The 18,948-nt window shown below is 45.5% G+C and overlaps 1 protein-coding gene across 4 annotated transcripts; it reads left to right on the top strand.

The window, feature by feature from the left end:
- Positions 1-8,112: 8,112 nt before the first annotated feature.
- PDP2 (pyruvate dehydrogenase phosphatase catalytic subunit 2) lies at positions 8,113-15,156 on the top strand. 4 transcript variants are annotated; one of them, XM_019656298.1, is made up of 2 exons: positions 8,113-8,262; positions 10,123-15,156. In XM_019656298.1, the coding sequence occupies exon 2, from the start codon at positions 10,175-10,177 to the stop codon at positions 11,771-11,773; it is 1,599 nt and encodes a 532-aa protein (XP_019511843.1). In that variant the 5' UTR covers positions 8,113-8,262; positions 10,123-10,174; the 3' UTR covers positions 11,774-15,156. The 4 variants fall into 4 exon arrangements, with proteins under 4 accessions (XP_019511843.1, XP_019511834.1, XP_019511862.1 ...); XM_019656289.1 differs by having other exon boundaries at positions 8,113-8,370; XM_019656317.1 differs by having other exon boundaries at positions 8,126-8,176.
- The last annotated feature ends 3,792 nt before the right edge of the window (positions 15,157-18,948 follow it).

Raw genomic sequence — 18,948 nt, 5'->3', positions numbered from 1 at the left:
GGGCTAAAGCTGGCAGGAACAGGTGACTGCAAGATCCTCCCAAGACCCCCAGATCTTTGCCCATCAATGTGAAGGAGAATACCTGGGCTGAATTTTCTACCAGCACAATGTAATGAGGGCTCTGTGCTAGATTTAACTGGTTTACAGAAAATAAAGACATTCCATGTATTTCACATAACCAAGTCCATGAACTATGACCCATACAACAGCAATGTCTGTACTTTAGGAGAAACTGGTGCTTGGAAATGCTTTCTCTCCTAGGAGAACAGAGCTTTAATGGTATAATTTCAGGCAGGAGCCAGGTGAGCTAAAAAGATATTTGGGGGGCAGCCCAGCCTTTGAAACTCTAGCCCCAACACTAAACCCAGAAGCCTGTGGTTTCTGTTGAAAGTAGTGGGGACCTGAAGGGGAGCTCCTCACCCTGTGGAACTCAGTTCTGCTAGGTGCAGAGCTGCTCGCATGAGTCCTTTGACCCGGGTTGGGGTGGAGGGCTGCTTTAACTGGCGCTAGCACTGGCTCTGGCATCTCCTGGGGGCTCAGGTCAGAGCAGCAGCAGCCAGCTCTACAGTTGTTGAGGCGCCTGCCTCCATTCCAGAGTCCCGTAAGGTCAGATGTCATGCTGAGGAAAGAAACTCAGGTGTCTGGCAGCAGTCAAAAGCTCACCCAACTCAGCCAATTCACTGAGCCCTTGCTATAAGCTAAAACCCCTAAAGATGGACCCTTAGTGCCTTTGGCTAATGCCAGGAAATGTCAGGCTTTGGTTCCTTCTTTTTCTTCCCCACTTTACACTGACATGTGGTAGAACTGGGGTTGTTGCCGTGGGAACAGAGAAAGGAACAGCCAACAGTTAGGGTTCCACTATAAGACCCAGAGCCCCTTACCCCAAAGCCTTTTTACTTTAGCATAATTTCAGACTTATGCAACAATGGAAAAAAATAACACAATGAATGTCCACAGACTGGTCACCCAGACACCCCATTTTATCACATTTGTTCTCTCTCTCTCTCTCTCTCTCTCTCTCTTTCTCTCTCTCTCTCTCTCTCTTCATATATCGATATATACATTTTTTTAACTGAGAATAAGTTGCAGCCATGATACTCTCTTTCCCCTAAATACTTCAGTGGTTTTTCCTAAAAACAAGGACACGCTGTAACACAACCAATCAAAATCAGAAATAAAGAACCAAAATCAGGAAATTAACATTGTTACATACATCAACATACCTTATTCAGATTTTGTTAATTGTCCCCATAATGTCTTTTGTAATCCCCCCAAATTCCCAAGTCAGGCATTGCATTCAGTTGTCCAGCCCCTGTAGCCTTCTTTTCTCTGATAGTTCCTCCATCTTTGTCTTTCACGACATTGACATGGTTGGAGAGAGCAGGCCAGTTAGGTAGCAGGATGTCCCTCAGTTGGGTTTGTCAAATGTTTCCTCATGAAGAGATTCAGGTTATGAACTTTTTGTAGGAATATCATAAAAGTGATCCTGTGTTGTCTTCAGGCACACAATGTTAATTTGTTTCATTACTGGTGATGTTAACTTTGCTTTTTGGTTTAGAGGCTTTTTGGTGATTTTTTAAATTATTTTTTATTATGGAATACACATTTTTTAGAATTAGTTTCAGCTGTACAACACAGTACAATAGTTAATAATGTTGTAAATATTTTGTAGGGTGTCAGGTTTAGAGGCTTTTTAACTGAAGCATAACATATATACAGAAAAATACATATACTCAATGAAATTTCACAACCTGAACACACTTGTGAAACCACAACCCAGGTCAGCAAAAGTACATTTTCAGAACCCTGCAAACCCACCATGTCTTCTTCATCAAGCTCCCACCTCCCCAAAGTAACCACCATTCTCACTTCTAATAGTGTAAATCACATTTGTCTGGTTTTGAACTTCAAATAAGTGAAATCATTTATTTCAGAAACCTCCTTAGTTTCTGGCTTTTTTTTTTTTGCTCATATTATGTATGTGAGATTCTCAGAGCCAATTTTTTATAATAATAAATGCAATACCTCCCATTATGAGCCTTCAGTGAAAATTAAAGAAAGCATAATTTATCTATACGCATAATTCCAAAAAATCAATTTAATGCCTTAATTGTAATATAAAGGACAGCCATTTATAATATACAATAAAATATACTTACATATACAAATAGGTAATTTTTAATAAAGTAATACATGTATCAGTATGTAAATGCTGAGGCACAAGGACACTAAAGATGTGATGAGTTCTTCGAATATTTGTATCCATATTCAGAAGCCCCATAACATGGCAGCTACAAATGCATCTGGACAGAGGAATATGAATATTGTTACCTTCATGGTATGATTTTCCTAGAGGACAAACAACTCTTTATAAAATTCCAAAAGAACACAAAGTACAATAATTTGCTATATACTAAAACTGTGCAAGTGTTACTTTGTGTTTGCATGTCAAACAAAACAAGGTTGTAGGCTCAAATGAAGATAAACAGTTTCTTCACCTGCCTGAACATCCAGGTGAGACCTTCGAAGATGGAGCAAGACTCAGACAATCCTTGTTGTGTGAAACTGCCCTGTAGGACACCTGGCATCCCTAGGGTCTCCCCAACCATGTGACAACCACCCCCAGACTCCCCAAATGCTCTTTCGGTGGTATCACAAGTCAACGGGATGAGAGGGGAAGCCATCTAGGGGTCAGAGAACCATAGGGAGGGGCACCTGAAGAAGGTACAAGGTAGAGGGTTGAGCATGGCCTGAAGGAAGTGGAGTCCCAGATGACAGCACTGGTGGGAGGCTCTAAGGTGGGGCTTTCTTGTGGCCAACTCCTGCGGTAGCAGGCTGGTCTCTGGAGATAGAGGATTGGGGACCTTATTTGGACCTTGCTGCCTATTACCCAACTCCTGCCCAGAGGATGCCACCAGGACCTACACTTTCCTGGACCCTGCACAGACAATAGACAGTGGGGGTCCTGTCAACCACAGCCCCTGTGAGAACTTCCATGGACTAAAAATCCACAGAAGCCACACACTATGGGGCCCTCACATTTGTAATTAAATATCAAAATAATACTAAACTGACAGATAACTATAAAGAACATAAACAGTTCTGATTTCTCTATTATCTTTTTATTTTAATAGAATATTAAATTATTTTAAAGCACCTTCCGTTGGTGCCCCTGAGAACATGCTCCATGTGCCTGCGACATGACCCACCAGTGAACACAATCCATGGATTCACCTTTTTAATTAGACCCAAGACCTTTTGAGATGGGTACCATTCTTATCTCTATTTTGCAGATGAAATACTGAGGATCAGATCAATTAAGATGCTTGCTCCAGATCACATAGCAGGAGTTGCTGGAACCAGGACTGGCCTACCTTAGAGCCAAGCCCAAGCCACCACTCTCTAGGTCCCTTAAAAGGTATTAGCCGGCCTCCCCACCACTGACAGTGTCAGTTCCTGGTGTTAAGCACTGTGGAGGGACACACACACACACACACACACACACACACACACACACACACACACACACNACCACTGACAGTGTCAGTTCCTGGTGTTAAGCACTGTGGAGGGACACACACACACACACACACACACACACACACACACACACACACACACACACCCTTCTTCCCTCCCTCCCTCTACCAGCTCCGGGGAGTAAGACGCTCAGGTGTTTACCGCAGTGTGTTTACGCCCCCTCGTGGTCATGTGTGAAGCTGTAGCTTGGTCTTGGGTCCATCTTAGCCAGCCATCAGCAGCAGGGGCCCAGCCTCACTGTGGTGGGAAAGAACATTGCCCAACAGGTTACCACTTGTCAAAATATTTGACTCTTTTTGTTGTTGTTTGTGCTCCTGCTCTGCTGGCACAGTAAGCTCCTGTTTCCTTTGTTGTCCAGGGCGCCAGCACCGGGCAGAGCAGGCAGCTGGTTAGTGCCACGGAGTACCTCTGGGCTACTGGGGAAAGGGCATGCGTGGAGGGCCAAGGCAGTGGCCCCACTGTTCCTCAAAGGCATGAAGGATAGAGGAGGGCATTCCAGAGAGGGGAACAGCAGGAGCAAAGACCTGGAGGTAGTTACATGGAACTGAAAGTTAGTGTGGAAAAAAAAAAATGAATTGAATTTGACCCAGTCTCCAGCGTAGCCTGGGGATGGGGGTGCCCTGATTACAGTGACAGGTCCCAGTTCTTCAGACAGAAATAACTCTGGCAAAGAAAGGAGGAAGGCTCTGCCTCAACACCTTCACATACTCTCTCCTCTGTTCCCATTATGTAGCCACTACACAGCTGGCGGGGTGGGGGGTGGGGAGAGGAGTCTGCCCCCACCACATACATGGGAATGGTTGCTGCCATTCACCCGATGGAGAAATAGAGGCTCTAAATTCAGCTGAGGTCTCTTGCGCAAGCTGGGTATCCAATAGATGGCAATGCTGGGGTTCTCATGTCTGCCTGACTCAAGGCCCAGGCTCTGAAACCACCACATTACACAGGTACCCTGTGCCAAAAGAGTTGTTTGGCTTTTGGGAAAGCAAGTGTAAAAAATGCTCAGGGACTTGGCACTTTGTAAATGAGCTCCAAGGCCACAGTGCCACCCTGGTCTTCAGCTAGGCATAAAAAAATACCCAGTCCATGGATTCTCAGCCTTTTAGGAGAAGTGGCATGTTCAGGTGGAGGCTCTAATTGTTTACTATTGGCCAATTAAAATACATTTGGTTTTCCATGAGTATATATGAAATGCACTAGCCCTTTATTGCCCACTGGGGGACCAGGCTCAGAAAAGACGCATACTCATACATTGTTAGCACCCATGGAGGTGAAGGCCCCATTTAAATTTTGGTCTTTACCTAAAGATGGCTAAACAAAAACACAGTTTGGTGAGAAGGTAACTGTCTTCCCTGAAGAGGTGTATAGCTCTCCCTGTGGATTTGGAGAAGCCCAAATTGGCCCCTACAGATGTTAAATGTGGATAAGAAGCTTGTAGGAGAGTGACTTGGCTGTGAGACCAGTGAGCAGGGCCCAGACCCTTCTCAGCCACAAGCTTAAATTGGGTGCCCTGGAAACCTGGGGAAGTCAGTTCAGATCTCCAGACTTTATTTTGCTCTTCAAAGAATGGATATATGAGTGTCTCACAAAGTACACGGGTTTTGTCAGATGTAACTAGATTTTACAGCAAAAAGGTTCGTAGTGAAATGTTTGGCACTGCTGCATTATAGTTGGATGAATTCCTTTTGTTACATGACTTTTCAGTGCCTTAACTATGCCATTGTTCATTGTGAACCTCTCCCAGTGGTGGGTAGTAGGGATGTGCCCTTTTCTCTCAGATCGGGTTTCACAAAGTACACTTTAGGAAAGCATGGGTAAGAGGCTGTCTCAAGTCCTTTCCAGCCTTGGTCCAAGGGTTGAAGATGGAACAGGCAACCGTAGCCATAAAATTCAAGCCCTTCCGTTGGTCCACAAGGTCAGGACCTTTGTCCCTGCTGTCTTCTCTTATGGATATGTTCTCTCCCAGATACTAACAGGGTCGTGCCCTAACTTCCTTCAGATCTCTCTCCAAAGCCTATCTTATCTGAAGAGACTTCCCAGGTGTCCTAGCTGAAAAAGCACTCTGGAGGCCCTGCCCTCCCCGCAGCTTTCTCCCTTGTAAGACAGCCCACAGTCCTCTGTGCTGTGTCTTCTCCCTTCCCACGCCTAAGTGCAAGTGTGTAGGATAGACATTATTGGGGGTTTTCCTGGTGATTAAATACCTGCTGTGCGTTTAAAAAAAATTGTTTAAGTAAATAAGAAAATGGAAAGGTAAAGAATGTGAAAGCTCCTACAGATTTTCATGTCCTAGACATAAGCATTGTTAACTACTGGCGTGTGTCCCATTAAACTTTGCACACAAAGAGGCACACACAAAGGGAAGGGAGGAGAAGAAATGCACATATAAATAATTGTCGTTATTATCAAAAGGCCCTCTCTTCTTTGTTGTAATCTGGTTTGTCCATCTGATGTTCTGTTTTGGCCATTATCTCCTTCTAAGCCTTTCCAACCCCACGCTTGGTGTCCTGTTAGGTGCTGGGGGTGGGGGGAAGCACTTCTCAGGCCACAGCACTGACACTCTACCCCTCCCCCTGCATCCAGCCCAGGGTGTCCGCAGGTCCCTTGAGGGGTTGCCCACATGCCTGAAAGGGGCACCCCAAGCACTTGGGTTGGGACCTCACCAGGAGTGGCACAGAGTGGCCGCTGGGCACTTGAAATTTCCTGGCATACTATGTTTACAGGGCAGCACAAGCTGCACCATGATAGCCATTGCTTGCTGATTGAGCCTACTCGGCACCAGCATGCACTTCTGGGGGCTCAAGGGCTGTTTCCCAACTTCCTCTTGCCTCCTCTTCCCTACACCAGACCCCTAGAGCTATTCTACTCCTCTTCAAATTTACTTTCAAGAAAGAATACCAGTCATTGGCAACTTGGAGTGCAAATGACAAGTACAAGGCCCACACAACTGCCCTTTCCAAGTGGTTCTGATTATATAAGATATGCCAGATGGAGTAATGTATTTGTATGTTTCTTGTAGAAAATTTGTAATGCTTTTCTTTAACTCTCTCTTTTGGATAAATTAAAAGAAATAGAATTAGAGTGTCAAAGATCTGTCCATTGGGTAGCCTCAAATTACACACCCACCTGCCAAGTTGGCAATGCCCACTCACCAACATTAAGTATTAATCATGTCTTAATATTCATCAGGTTGATTGACAATAATCAGCATCTCATTTTAATTCACATTTGTTTAGTTTTGAGTGAGGCTGAATATTTTTAAATATTTTCTCAGAAAAATGACAACTGAGCTGCTACTTTCCCTTTCTCAAGCAAGAAATATGTTATTTTCCTTCATTTTCTTGTTTCAAAGAAGCATTGAAAGATCAGATGGGGTCCTTGACTTGGCCATCATACATTGGGTGACTGAGCTGGTTATAGTCTTTAAACAAAATTTCCAGTACAAACAAAATCCTCAACGGTACATTTTTACTTTGGAACTGGCATGTGTGTGTGGTAGCTTAGAAAAACTGTGATTTCAGATTTAGTGGAGCTATGTAATTTTTCTCAGGAAAGTGTGGTAGGGACAGCCATCTGTGTGTCTCCAGTAGTTGGCCCAGAGCCTGACATTGTAGGTAACCATAAATGCCTGCAGATTGAGTTATTAAACTATGCTGCCTCCATCCTGAAGAACAACCCTCTGTAACCCCAAATAACTATCTATACAAAAAATATTTTGCACCTGTGGACAAAAAAGGGGTGCTGTAATAAAGCATAAATTCCTAATTGGGCAGGTCACTTGAAAGCATAACCACCCTTAAGAAAGCACATAATCTTCTAATCCAATCCCCTCATTGCTTTCTTCCTATCCTATTGTAATCTTCCTTACATTCCCTCATTAGGGAACTGCAGAGGACAGGTGGCTAGGGCCAAGTCAAAGTTGGAGGTGGGGAGACTATGTTGAGAGGCTTGGAATAGGATAGTAGAGTAGCTGGAGGCAAATGTTTGGATTGGAGAAATATTTAGGAGTTAAAATTAACTGTATTGGATAACTGACAGGAGAGTGGGGTGGGGTCCAGGGAGAGGGAAGAAGAGTTGAGGTGATTTTCAGGCTTCTTGCTTGGGTCTGTCGGCGGATTGTAAGACCATAACTGGGTTAGGGGAGGAGGGGAAAAGCTGGTTTGACAGGAAGATGAATTCGGGGCAAGTTGTATTTGAGGCCTCCAGTGGGAGTGCCCACCTGGTTGAATATAAGGGTGTGGTGCTTGGGAAAGGGGTCTGGACTGGCCCGCACAGAAATGGAGAGGAAGCCGTGGGGTGTCACCAACAGTAAGGAACTGAAAAGGTTGCCCGGTTTAGGGTGTGCAGAGTGGGGGGTGGTCACGTAATGGGATGCTCAGTCATATGACTGAATGGTCTCATAGCCCCGCTCTCAACCTACTCGGGGTAGGAGCGGGGCAGGGCGGATACCAAGTAGGTGGGGAGCAACCGGATTTGGCCCCTCCTGGTTCGTCCCTTCGGCCTGCCCTCTCGCCCTCCTCAGCCATTGGGCAATTCCACTGTCCGTCAAAGTCCCGCCTCCGCAGATGAACCAATAAGGGCTAGCGAGAGGATGCTTCCTTCATGAGTCGGATCTGCCCCAGTGGCCTTCAGAAGTGAGGTGGGTTGGAGGCGGTCGTGCGGCACAGACGGGACGGACCCCCAGCTCAGTGGCTCTAGCTGGTGACAGCAGTACGAGGGTCCGAGGTAAAGAAGGGTACTAGCGCGGGTTGTGGACATTCTAATCTCGCCGGGCCTCTCCGGGGCCCTCCCCCTCCCGCGGCATCGGCTCAGGTGATCCGGTGGAGAGCGAAGGTGAGGTGAGGTGAGGGGGCGGGTCCGCGGCCGGCAGGGAAGAGCTGGACTCACAGCCACGGTCACCCCACTCACGCCACGCGCCACGTGGGCTCGCAACTAGCCAAGGACCCTTGGCTGCGTACTGAGGCACTAGCTAGCTGCTTTAGCTCCAGGAGCACCCCTGTGAGCTCGGTGTCTCGACTGAATCCCCCTATTTTACAGTCTGGGAAGCTGGGGCTCAAGGACTTGGCGGCGCCCGGGTTTGAGGGAGATCCCGGCTTGGTGGACCGAGGAGGCCGCGCTCTTATCTACTATGGTCAGAGAATTGAATTTGGGAGCTGTTTGTTACCTGTAGGGACGCGAAATTGTTTGGGTCTGGGCTGCGGCGGATCGCCTCAGGTCAGGCCACGCTCCCAGGCTTCTCCAAAGAGCCCGGGACAGGGGAGGAGCGGAGCTCTGTGCGCGTCTTGACCAGCCGCTCCTGCCCCAAGTTCAGCCGGGTAGGTTGGGGGAAGGGGATGGTCCTCAGTTCTGAGAGCTATCGGATACTCCAATAGACAAACTTGGGGAGGGCAGGATTCATAAATGAAATCCAAAAAACACGTGGGAAACGCTCTTTTCTCCCGGGTCACCCAAGAAAATAGAAAGTAAAAAATAGAGCAGTTCTGTGTTGTTTTGTCTAAGGAAAAAATACCAACAGAGGCTGTTGAAGGTGCTAGGAAACTCTTTCCTGCATGCCCTTTTGGAGGCAGATGTGAACCTTTTGGAAATCAGTTTGGCAATGACTCTCCACTCTCCACCCTTTGACCTACTAATTCCTCCTTTGGGAAATAAGTAGGATAAAACCTAAGTAGGGAAAAGGTTGATGCATAAGGCAGTGTAGTTTGGTGTTTTATAAAGAGTGGTGGAAATAACCTTCAAATCCCCTACAATAGAGAATAGTTAAGTAAATTGTGATCGTTTATACCAAAATGGGATATTACACATCCATGAAATGTAATATCGTGAGTAAAATGCTCTTAACAGGAAAACTAGATTCAAAGTTGTGGTTACAACTATGTAAAAAGGTGTACAGAATGACTGGAGAAGTATACACCTAATAATAAAAGTAATAACTACCTTTTTTGGATTGAAGGGTCATATTTCATTAAATCCTCACAAAACCTTATGAGACTAGTATTCCCAGCCCACGGATAGACAGCTGGAGTTCAGGCAATGCGTCTGATGCTAGACAGCTAGTGTGCTACTGAGCCTTTAAAAATCCACATTCGGTCAATGTTTGAGGGCCTGTTGTGTGCCTGGTATAGGGATGTGCCCTGGAGAGTCACTAGTAAAGCAGCCATGAATTCCTGAATTCATGGAGCTTATAGACTAATGGGAAAGCACTTAAACAAACACTTACGTTCTGCTGGGGAGAGTGAACATAGGAGCTAGACAACTGGGCCCTAGCAAGGGAAAGGATTTGGAAAGGAGAAGAAAAAGGGGCCCCTGGGCCAACTGAAGGATGAATGAGCTCTGTGGGGAAGCCCTCAGTGGCTCCGTAAGAGCAGAAAGCATCTAAAAACCCTGTTTTCCTCATTTTCTGGAATGTATTTATGTGTTATAATGGGAGGTAGGGAGACTTGGTTTGGTATTTTGAGTTTAGTCAACTCTTTTAAATAGTTTACCTTAAACCACTTTTGTTCAGGATAGTAGCAAATTAAATGTTTTCAGAAGTCATCATTATTAAGATATTAAATTTGAAACTTTCTTAAACTCTTTAATTTTCAGCCTTAAAAAAACCCTTTTGCTGAAGGAACACATTTGCTTGTATAGTTTCAAAATGTCAAGTACTGTGTCTTACTGGATCTTAAATTCTGCAAGGAACGGCATTGCCACATTACAAGGGAGCAGAAGTTTATATTCAAGGTGCACATCAAGTAGGAATGAATCAAAATGGAAGCTGTTTTCCTGGGCACCAACCACCCTAAAAAACAATGCCCCATATGATGGCTTTGCTCTGCCAAAAGCCTACAGACATACATCGACAGAGGAAGACGATTTTCACTTACAGCTCAGCCCTGATCAGGTAAATGAAGTGCTGCGATCTGGTGAGTCAGCCCACAAGATTCTCGACCTTGTCAGCATCAGTGGAGGCCCAAATTCGGTGTTGCGGTTTGAGAGCAATCAACTGGCTGCCAATTCCCCAGTGGAGGACCGGCGAGGTGTAGCCTCCTGCCTGCAGACCAACGGGCTGATGTTTGGCATCTTTGATGGACATGGTGGCCATGCGTGCGCTCAAGCAGTGAGTGAGAGGCTTTTCTACTATGTGGCAGTGTCGCTAATGTCTCAGCAGACCTTGGAGAGGTTGGAGGGAGCCATGGAAAGCATGAAGCCTATGCTGCCCATCCTGCAGTGGCTTAAGCATCCAGGGGACAGTATCTACAAGGATGTCACATCAGTGCACCTTGATCACCTCCGGGTCTACTGGCAGGAGCTGCTTGACCTGCACGTGGAAATGGGACTGAACATTAAGGAAGCATTAATGTACTCCTTCCAAAGACTGGATTCTGACATCTCGCTGGAAATCCAGGCTCCTCTGGAAGATGAGATGACAAGGAACCTTTCACTCCAGGTCGCTTTCTCTGGGGCAACAGCTTGCGTGGCCCATGTTGATGGGGTTCACTTGCATGTGGCAAATGCTGGTGACTGCCGGGCCATCCTTGGTGTCCAGGAGGACAGTGGCATGTGGTCTTGTCTGCCCCTCACCCATGACCACAATGCCTGGAACGAGGCTGAGCTGTCACGGTTAAAAAGGGAGCATCCTGAGTCAGAGGACAGGACAATCATCATGGAAGACAGGCTGTTGGGAGTCCTCATGCCCTGCAGGGCATTCGGGGACGTCCAGCTGAAGTGGAGTAAAGAGCTGCAGCGCAGTGTCCTGGAGAGGGGTTTTGACACCGAGGCCCTCAACATTTACCAGTTCACCCCCCCACACTACTACACTCCACCCTACCTGACTGCAGAGCCTGAGGTCACATACCACAGGCTGAGGCCCCAGGATAAGTTCCTTGTGCTGGCCTCAGACGGCCTGTGGGATGTGCTAGATAATGAGGATGTGGTGAGGCTGGTGGTGGAACACCTGACTGAAGCAAGTAGGCACAAGCCGGACCTGGCCCAGAGACCTGCCAACCTGGGACTCATGCAGAGCCTGCTGCTACAGAGGAAAGCCCAGGGACTCCACGCTGCAGACCAAAATGCAGCCACACGTCTGATCCGACACGCCATAGGGAACAATGAGTATGGGGAGATGGAGCCAGAGCGGCTGGCGGCAATGCTTACATTGCCGGATGACTTGGCGAGAATGTACAGGGATGATATCACTGTCACTGTGGTGTATTTTAACTCAGACTCAATTAATGCATATTACAAGGGTGTTTAAGCATCTCCCATCTTATTGCCCAGGTTAACTTAAATGCTCTTCTAAGACATTTTTCACTTACTCTTAAACTAGCTATTCAAATCTTACTGTTAAAAGGGCAGGCAGATATAGCTTACTTAATAATAGACTAATGTGAGAAAAAGAAAACAGCCTGAGTTTAAAAACAATAATAGTGATTTCATGTCCCTGTGTGTTTTGGTCACTTCTACTACGCAGAGAGGGCAGAGCATAGAGACCACAGAATTGGCTTGGGCTCATGTAGCCCAAGTCCTTTCATAAAGACACTGTTGTTAAACTGTGTCAGCCTGAGCCTCCAAAGGGTAAATTTAATCATGATTCTAAGCATGTGAAGAACTTCAGGATCTTCTGAAGTCTTGCTGTAAAATCTATAAATTTGATAATCCTCAACTCACAATCATGAACTTTTAAACTATGAAGCAAGATTTTGTTTGTCTTTTTATTTTTAAATTACTAAGACCTAGGTTTACAAAGGATATTACAGAACAGTTTTCTATGCAATATTCTAACCTTTTTTGTGTGTGTGATTATACATGTGAAAACATTTTGAAATGCTGCATTCTAGTTCTATTTTAGTTTATTTTAAAACTGAGTCCTCAAACTTGCAAACAGGCCTCCTGTCAACATGCTTGGAATAACTTGTCCTGGTTTTCAGCTGAGGGTGGGAGGAGCTAGGCCTCTAGACCAGCGGAAATTACTTGTGCAGCTTTTTGTCCCTTTCACTGGGTCCTATCCCCTGAACTTTCGAGCTATACTAGGAGGTAACTTCTGTCTAAACCTTAACTCCTGGCCTTTCCTGCCTTAATAACATTTCCTCCAGTGCTTAGCCTTTGGAAGTTTAGTCATAGCACTTAACCTTTCTGATTACACCTCTCAAACATTCTTCTGTTAATTTCTACGTTTGTTGTGCTAAACTCCCTCATCCTACTGCTGCTGAGTAACTGGAAAGAATGCTTCCCCTTCAAATGGTTTCAGGGAAGGAGAAAATGCAATCTCTTTGTGTTTAGGCAGGACTGGTTTATGCAGTGGATTATAGATTTAAGATTCATCCTGAATCTGAAGAGATGAAACATGAAGGAGTTGAAAACAGTCACTAACCAAGGCTCCCTATGTGCATCCTGAGAGGTGGGGAGGAGAGAGGAGGGAGATTTGTTGGATGAGACACTTGCCCCTAGAATGTGAGATAAATCACCTCAGGAACTAGACCATATTTAGTATAGGAATGGGGCAAAAATAAATGTGACCCATAATGGCTTCCGTGGGCTGCACAGCCTTTGTGTTTGTTGGAAAATTAAACCATGTGGATCCTTTTTCAGGGTATGAGTTTCATGTTCTCATGAATTACTGTGGCATTTATACAACAGGAAATGTGTCGCTGAATAGAAACACAAATATAATCCCACAAAACTGACATTTTTATCTTCCTGCTCTACATTAGATGATCCCTCTCTTCATCTCACCCCTTCGTGCCATCCACTGAAAGAAAAGCAAATAACTAGGTTTGACTTCCTCATTTTTGTCCATGTCCCAGTAACATTCATTCAAGTATTGGGATACTCCTTGAGGATGTTTCCCTGTAGATTGTCCAGTGCAACTGTTTAGTGATATGGCTTCATCTAAGAAATTCTCTTGAGTACTTAGCCTTGGTCCTTTTATTCTGAAACCATTAACATTCCTTCTAATCTCCTAGATCTTAACTCAGAAATTAAACGTGAATCACTACCATTCTGCTCATATGAAGGTCTGTTGCTAGAGCCGAAGACTGCTTGTCTGACAACCTTTGTTCTTGATGCCAGCTAAACGCTGGCACACCCTCGGAGCATTTACCTGGATTACAGAATGTGAATCCATTTTGGAGCCAACATGGTCATAAATGTATCTGATTCAGTAACTTGTGGGACAGCTGAGAGAATACAGACTTCCCAGCTGTTCCTCCAAGCGTATCTGTGTTTTTTCTCTGCTTAATAGATTTCCTGCTTTCTAATTGGTATATTGAGAGAGAAGAAAGCCTGGTTTATTGTCTGCCTTTTTCCACTGTGAACTTTGTCAGCTCTTTCCATGAATGCTCCAAGGGGTGCCTTCTGGTTAAACCCCAGTGTGTGTCTCCCTGATCACAGTTCTGCTGTTGGCCTTCCTGAGGCACTGCTTGAGGACACCGGGATTTGAGAGGGGGTTGGTGGTACTTCTCAGTTCTTCCAAAGCATTTATCGTTCTTTTTATGTAAAGATTTCAGTTTTGAGACTTCTAAAATGAACTGAAAAATTAGACTAAACGTTTAACATTGTGATGGTAACTTTACTCAAAAGTATGCTTTGGTATTTTAAATTGCATATTTATTATTTTAGGTAAGCAATTATGGTAATATTGGCCTAATTAACATATTTTATATATAAGTAAAATATGGCTCTCCTGATTCTGGGGATTGGTCAAAATGCATAGGGAAGATGGTATTAATCCAAAATTCAAATTATTTGGTCGTCGGGAAAGTCATGATACATTTTTGCATTGAAAAACAGAAAAATACGTCATGTCTTTCCCAATGACGCAATAGTATGTTAGGTCAAGTTACTTAGATACTCGGTTTTCTGAGATGTTAATTGTAACATTAAAGCTAATTTATTAGAATGAAAATGTAAACTTTGAGGTATGTTACTATATAAACACTTCTCCCAGAAGTATGACCAGCCTAAAAGATCTGTAATATGGGGCACACTGGGTAAAGTTCAGGTTAGACACAATTGAACTGGCACCTTTTATACATAAATAACATATAAACAGCTCAAACTTGAGTTAAAGAAGAGAATAATTGTATGGAACAAGAAAATGTGTTCAGAATGAGTCTGGCTTGACTTTTGTTCCTCAGCACCTGTGACCTATGTTCATTTGACAGTTTTGGGGAAGGCTTAACCTTCCAGGTTAAACCAGAATGTCCTGGAACTGAGCCATCCTAGTTTTATCTTTAAGTGGTTCGCTTGTCTTTGAATGTGACTCTTTTCCATGACAAAAAAAGCCCCCCCCCCCGTGTAGCTTTGGAGCTGGGGTATAAAGGCTGGTGGTACCACTTGTCACGCATGCCCAGTGGAAGACACGTTTGGACTACTGTGTGACCATCACCTGAACAGATTGAGGCTCTGTCCCGTATGCTTCAGGCGTCTAATGTTTAACCTGCCTCCTGGAAAAGATTTCTTATCAAGCATTTACTTTATTAAAAATTTACTTTATTAAAAATGATTAATCATGTTCTTTAATATTTACTGACATTGTGTTTTAAGCTGTATACCAACATTCACACTTGACATTGATTTTCTAAACCATTAGATAGAGATATTTAAATAAAACTTGTAAATAAAAGGAGCAAAATGAAATTTGGTTTCTTTTGGTTTGAATAATCATTTTTTTAGGTCCTTAGGGTACCACCTCTATCTGGCCATGGAAGATTTTAGTCTCTGTTCAAGAGTCTACCCAAAAAAGAAGTTTCCTCTGCAAAATTTTGGTGGCCCCTGGCCACACAGGAAGTTCTCATTCAGTATTAACCATGTGTGTGTGGGCCCAAAAAGAAGGAAAAAGGAAGTGAAGGCTTTTGTTGTGAGGGTCTCCACACACTCAATGCCAAGGCCCGTCTGCTGGGATTTCATGTTATTTAACTGAGATTGTAAACCTTAAATTTATGTTACTCTTAAATGCAGAGCCAGCTTTGGGGAAAGGTCTAGGCAGCTCCAACTCACCCCCACTGAGCTAGATCTCATTGCCTCTGGAGTGATACAGCTCATAAGGACTGTTCCAGTGGGTACTTTTTAAAATGCAAATTATAAATTATTTATGCTATTAACATTAGGCATTAACACTTTAGTGTGGGCTAGGGTATACTGGGCCCTGAGCAGATTTTGGGGAGGGAAAGGTGGAAAAAGGAGTGTCTAAAATTTGATAAGGATAACTAAAGGAGCTATTGCCCTCTTTTTAACATGATAAAACAGGCCAGAGGTTGAGAAACTGGCTCTTACACTATGGTAAGACCTAGATTTGAGCCAAGTCCACAGCCCATGCACTTGTCCCAATATTGAGCTTTCAGAAAGAGTAATTCACAAAACATCTCTTTTTGCTCCATTTTGGCCCAGGGTGGTTGGGGATGGGGTGGAGAAGTGAGTGGTGATGAAAAGAAACTAAATATACTTAACATATACGTTCCAGTATTCCATCATTTTGGAACATGATAAAAATAGAGGGGAAAGGGTGTGAATTAAATTTTAAAAAATAAGCTCTTTGGACTCTTTAACTAGAGAGGGAAAAACTTATACTGTTCTTTTCACCTCTAAAGTCTATTTTCATTTTATTTAATGCTACTAAATGCCCTTAAGTAGTTCCCTTTGAACTGTGGGTGGCTTGTGCTCCAAGAGCCTCCCTCCAGGATGGGTTAACCTTTACTGGATTTCTGTGGGTCTGAGTGTCTTTGCTCCATTGGCCCCTTACCTGATCTGCTCCACATGGGAAATCGCCTGGCTGGGAGGAGCAAGTGCGGAGTGAGATGGCCAGAGTTCCAGCTCTGACCTCTGCTGGCAAGGGAATAAGTGGACCAGACAGGTTATTTATCCTGAAAAGTGGTCTGGCTCTATCAGATATTAACTCTCTCTGCCTTCCTAGAATCCTGGAAAGCCCTCACTTGCCCAGCCCCAGGGCCAGGCATGCAGAGCTGGCCAGGGATGGCCCAATCCAGCTGGGGCTGAGACACCCATGACACTGGGCACAATGGGGATGGGGAAGGGCCAGTCCAGGGAAAGAAACACAGAGGTGAGTCCAGTCCAGTGGGTCTAGGGACTGGCTCCAGGGGCATTGTGGACATAGGGACAAGAGTTGCAATGAAGGCTGAGGGAGAGCTAGCCAAATGTGGCTGGGTGGGCATGGAGGGGCACCTCAGGTGGTCTCCAGGGATGAGAAGTGAGGAAGGCCATGCAGCAACCTCACAAAGGACTGTGGGCATGACTTGCTCATCCATCAGCTTGGGGTGGGGGCAGCATAGAAAGTCCTACCTCAACCCTCCACTTTCCCTGCAGTGTTATAACCAGGTGCTGTTGGGTATTTGTCCTTGTTTTTCTCCTCCCTAACCCCATCCCTGTAACATCAGTCTCAGCCCCTGTCCTGCTGATTATAGAATGAGTGAGGAAGGATGGGGGGACAGATGGATGGGTGGGTGGATGAATGGGTGGATGGAAGATTAAGGGAGGAGCAAAAGAGAGAGAGGTCAGAGAAGAAGGAGGCAAACAGTGAGTGGAAGTGAGGAAAGGGGGTGAGGAGTATCCAGTACCAGAAAAGACCATGGGTATGGATAGGTGGAAATGAACAATTAGCTAAAAAAGGATCACTAAAGAAAGGTGAGAGACATTGTGTATTCTCACTTGGGACTCAGGACACAGGATGGGCCTGGATGATGAAGTGGAGGTGAGGAGTCAGCTCTGTGAGAAGAGGTTGGCTGAGCTGCTGGGATGACCCCCTAAAACAAAGCAATGCATTGGGAGGGAGATGGGGGATGTCACCATCAAGCCAAGTACTCCATGTGTTCACTTGGGGTGTTAGGGGCTGACCATGCACTGCACTTTGGCATGGAGAGATGAAGTAGCTGGGCTTCCTCCAAGCTCTGATTGGCGGCTTAGTCACTAAATCCTGAGCATGACATGATGAGAGCACCAATGGGGAGCCTTGGACTGACATAGGCCCTTCGCTATGGGATTCTGCGGTAAAGCAACATGAGGTAAGAGGCTGCCTCTAGATGTCGCCATCTGGTCATGTTGACATCAGCTGCAGCTGGAACAGGAGGAATGTGTTCCTGTGAAGATGAGGCCCCGAGACTCACCCCCAGACAAAGCAGGGTCTCCCTGGGACTGCAACTTAGAACATCCTTCAGGAAGCCTCGCCAGACCCTGGATATCCTTGGGGCTAGAATGAGAATGGGGTGGGGGAAGGACCCTGTCCTGTGGTCACTCAGCTCTGCCTTGTGGGGAAGGGACTGCTGGGGTCCCAAGATGGGTTGTAGGTCATGGGGGAGTGGCTGCCACTTTTTCTAGTCTCTTCCAATGTGGGTGTCCCCCTCTGTGGACAGCCCCACACCTCTGAACCCTTTCCACTCCCACCACCCCCCACACACACACATACACACACCCTGCAGCCAGTCCCCACAGCCACCCACCCAGCAACTCTGGGGTCTATTCCATCTATTCCCTCCTGCCCACTCCATCCCAGTCCCAAGAATGGTCCAAACTACTTTTATCCTTCCCCACCCCCAAACAGTTGCCCCTCCAGCACACAGCAGTCAGAGGGATCTTGGTCAGACTCAAATCTGACCATGTCACTCTCCTGCTCCAAGTCCTTCCATGGGTCCCCATCACCCCGGGAGAAAGCTCACAATCCTCCCCTGGCTGGCCTCCACTCCTCCCCGGGTGTGTGGGCACTACAGTCTCACAGGGAAGAAGGAATGAAAAAAGAGAAAGAGGTCTTGTCTTCCCTCCACAAGCTGGAGTCACCTCTTTCAAGAGTTGGGCTGGCCCTCTGGTCACCCCTGACATGGAGCCTGGAATCCTCCACCTTTTGCTCCTTGCTGTGATTTTGAGGATGACCAAAAATTCTCTTCCCATCAAGCGGTGGGGTCTAAATCTTGAACCCCCTCCTCTTGAATCTGGGCTGGCCTTATCAACTTGCTTGTAGCCAATTGAATACAGCAAAGTGACACTGGGGATTGACAAAGCTAATGTGCCACAAAGTCTTGGTAACTGGTGAATCTGATTCAGGGTTGTGATGGTTAATTTTATGCGTCAACTTGTCTGGGATAAGGGATGCCCAGATAGCTGGTAAAACATTATTTCTGGATGTGACAGTGTTTCTGGAAGAGATTAGCATTTGAACCAGTAGACTGAGTAAAGAAGTAGGTGGACATCATCCAATCCATTGAGGGCTGGAATAGAACAAAAAGGCAGAAGGAAGAGAAAATTTGCTCTCTGTTGGACTGGGATACCCATCTTCTGCCCTTGGACATCTGGTGCTCCTGGTTCTCAGGCCTTTGGACTCCTACTGGACTTACACCATTGGCTCCTATGGTTCTTAGGCCTTTGTGTTTGGACTGGAACCACACCACTGGTTTTCCTGAGCCTCCAGCTTGTATATGGCAGATC

The sequence above is a fragment of the Hipposideros armiger genome, unplaced genomic scaffold (assembly GCF_001890085.2).
Source record: "Hipposideros armiger isolate ML-2016 unplaced genomic scaffold, ASM189008v1 scaffold_9, whole genome shotgun sequence".
In the NCBI taxonomy this organism is placed as follows: Eukaryota; Metazoa; Chordata; class Mammalia; order Chiroptera; family Hipposideridae; genus Hipposideros; species Hipposideros armiger.
The sequence above is the reverse complement of the archived record's forward strand: the minus strand, read 5'-3'. Positions and strand labels throughout refer to the sequence as shown.

What these genes read in the sequence shown, in the direction of transcription:
- PDP2 (XM_019656298.1), top strand. Translation starts at nt 10,175, where the DNA reads ATGTCAAGTACTGTGTCTTACTGGATCTTAAATTCTGCAAGGAACGGC.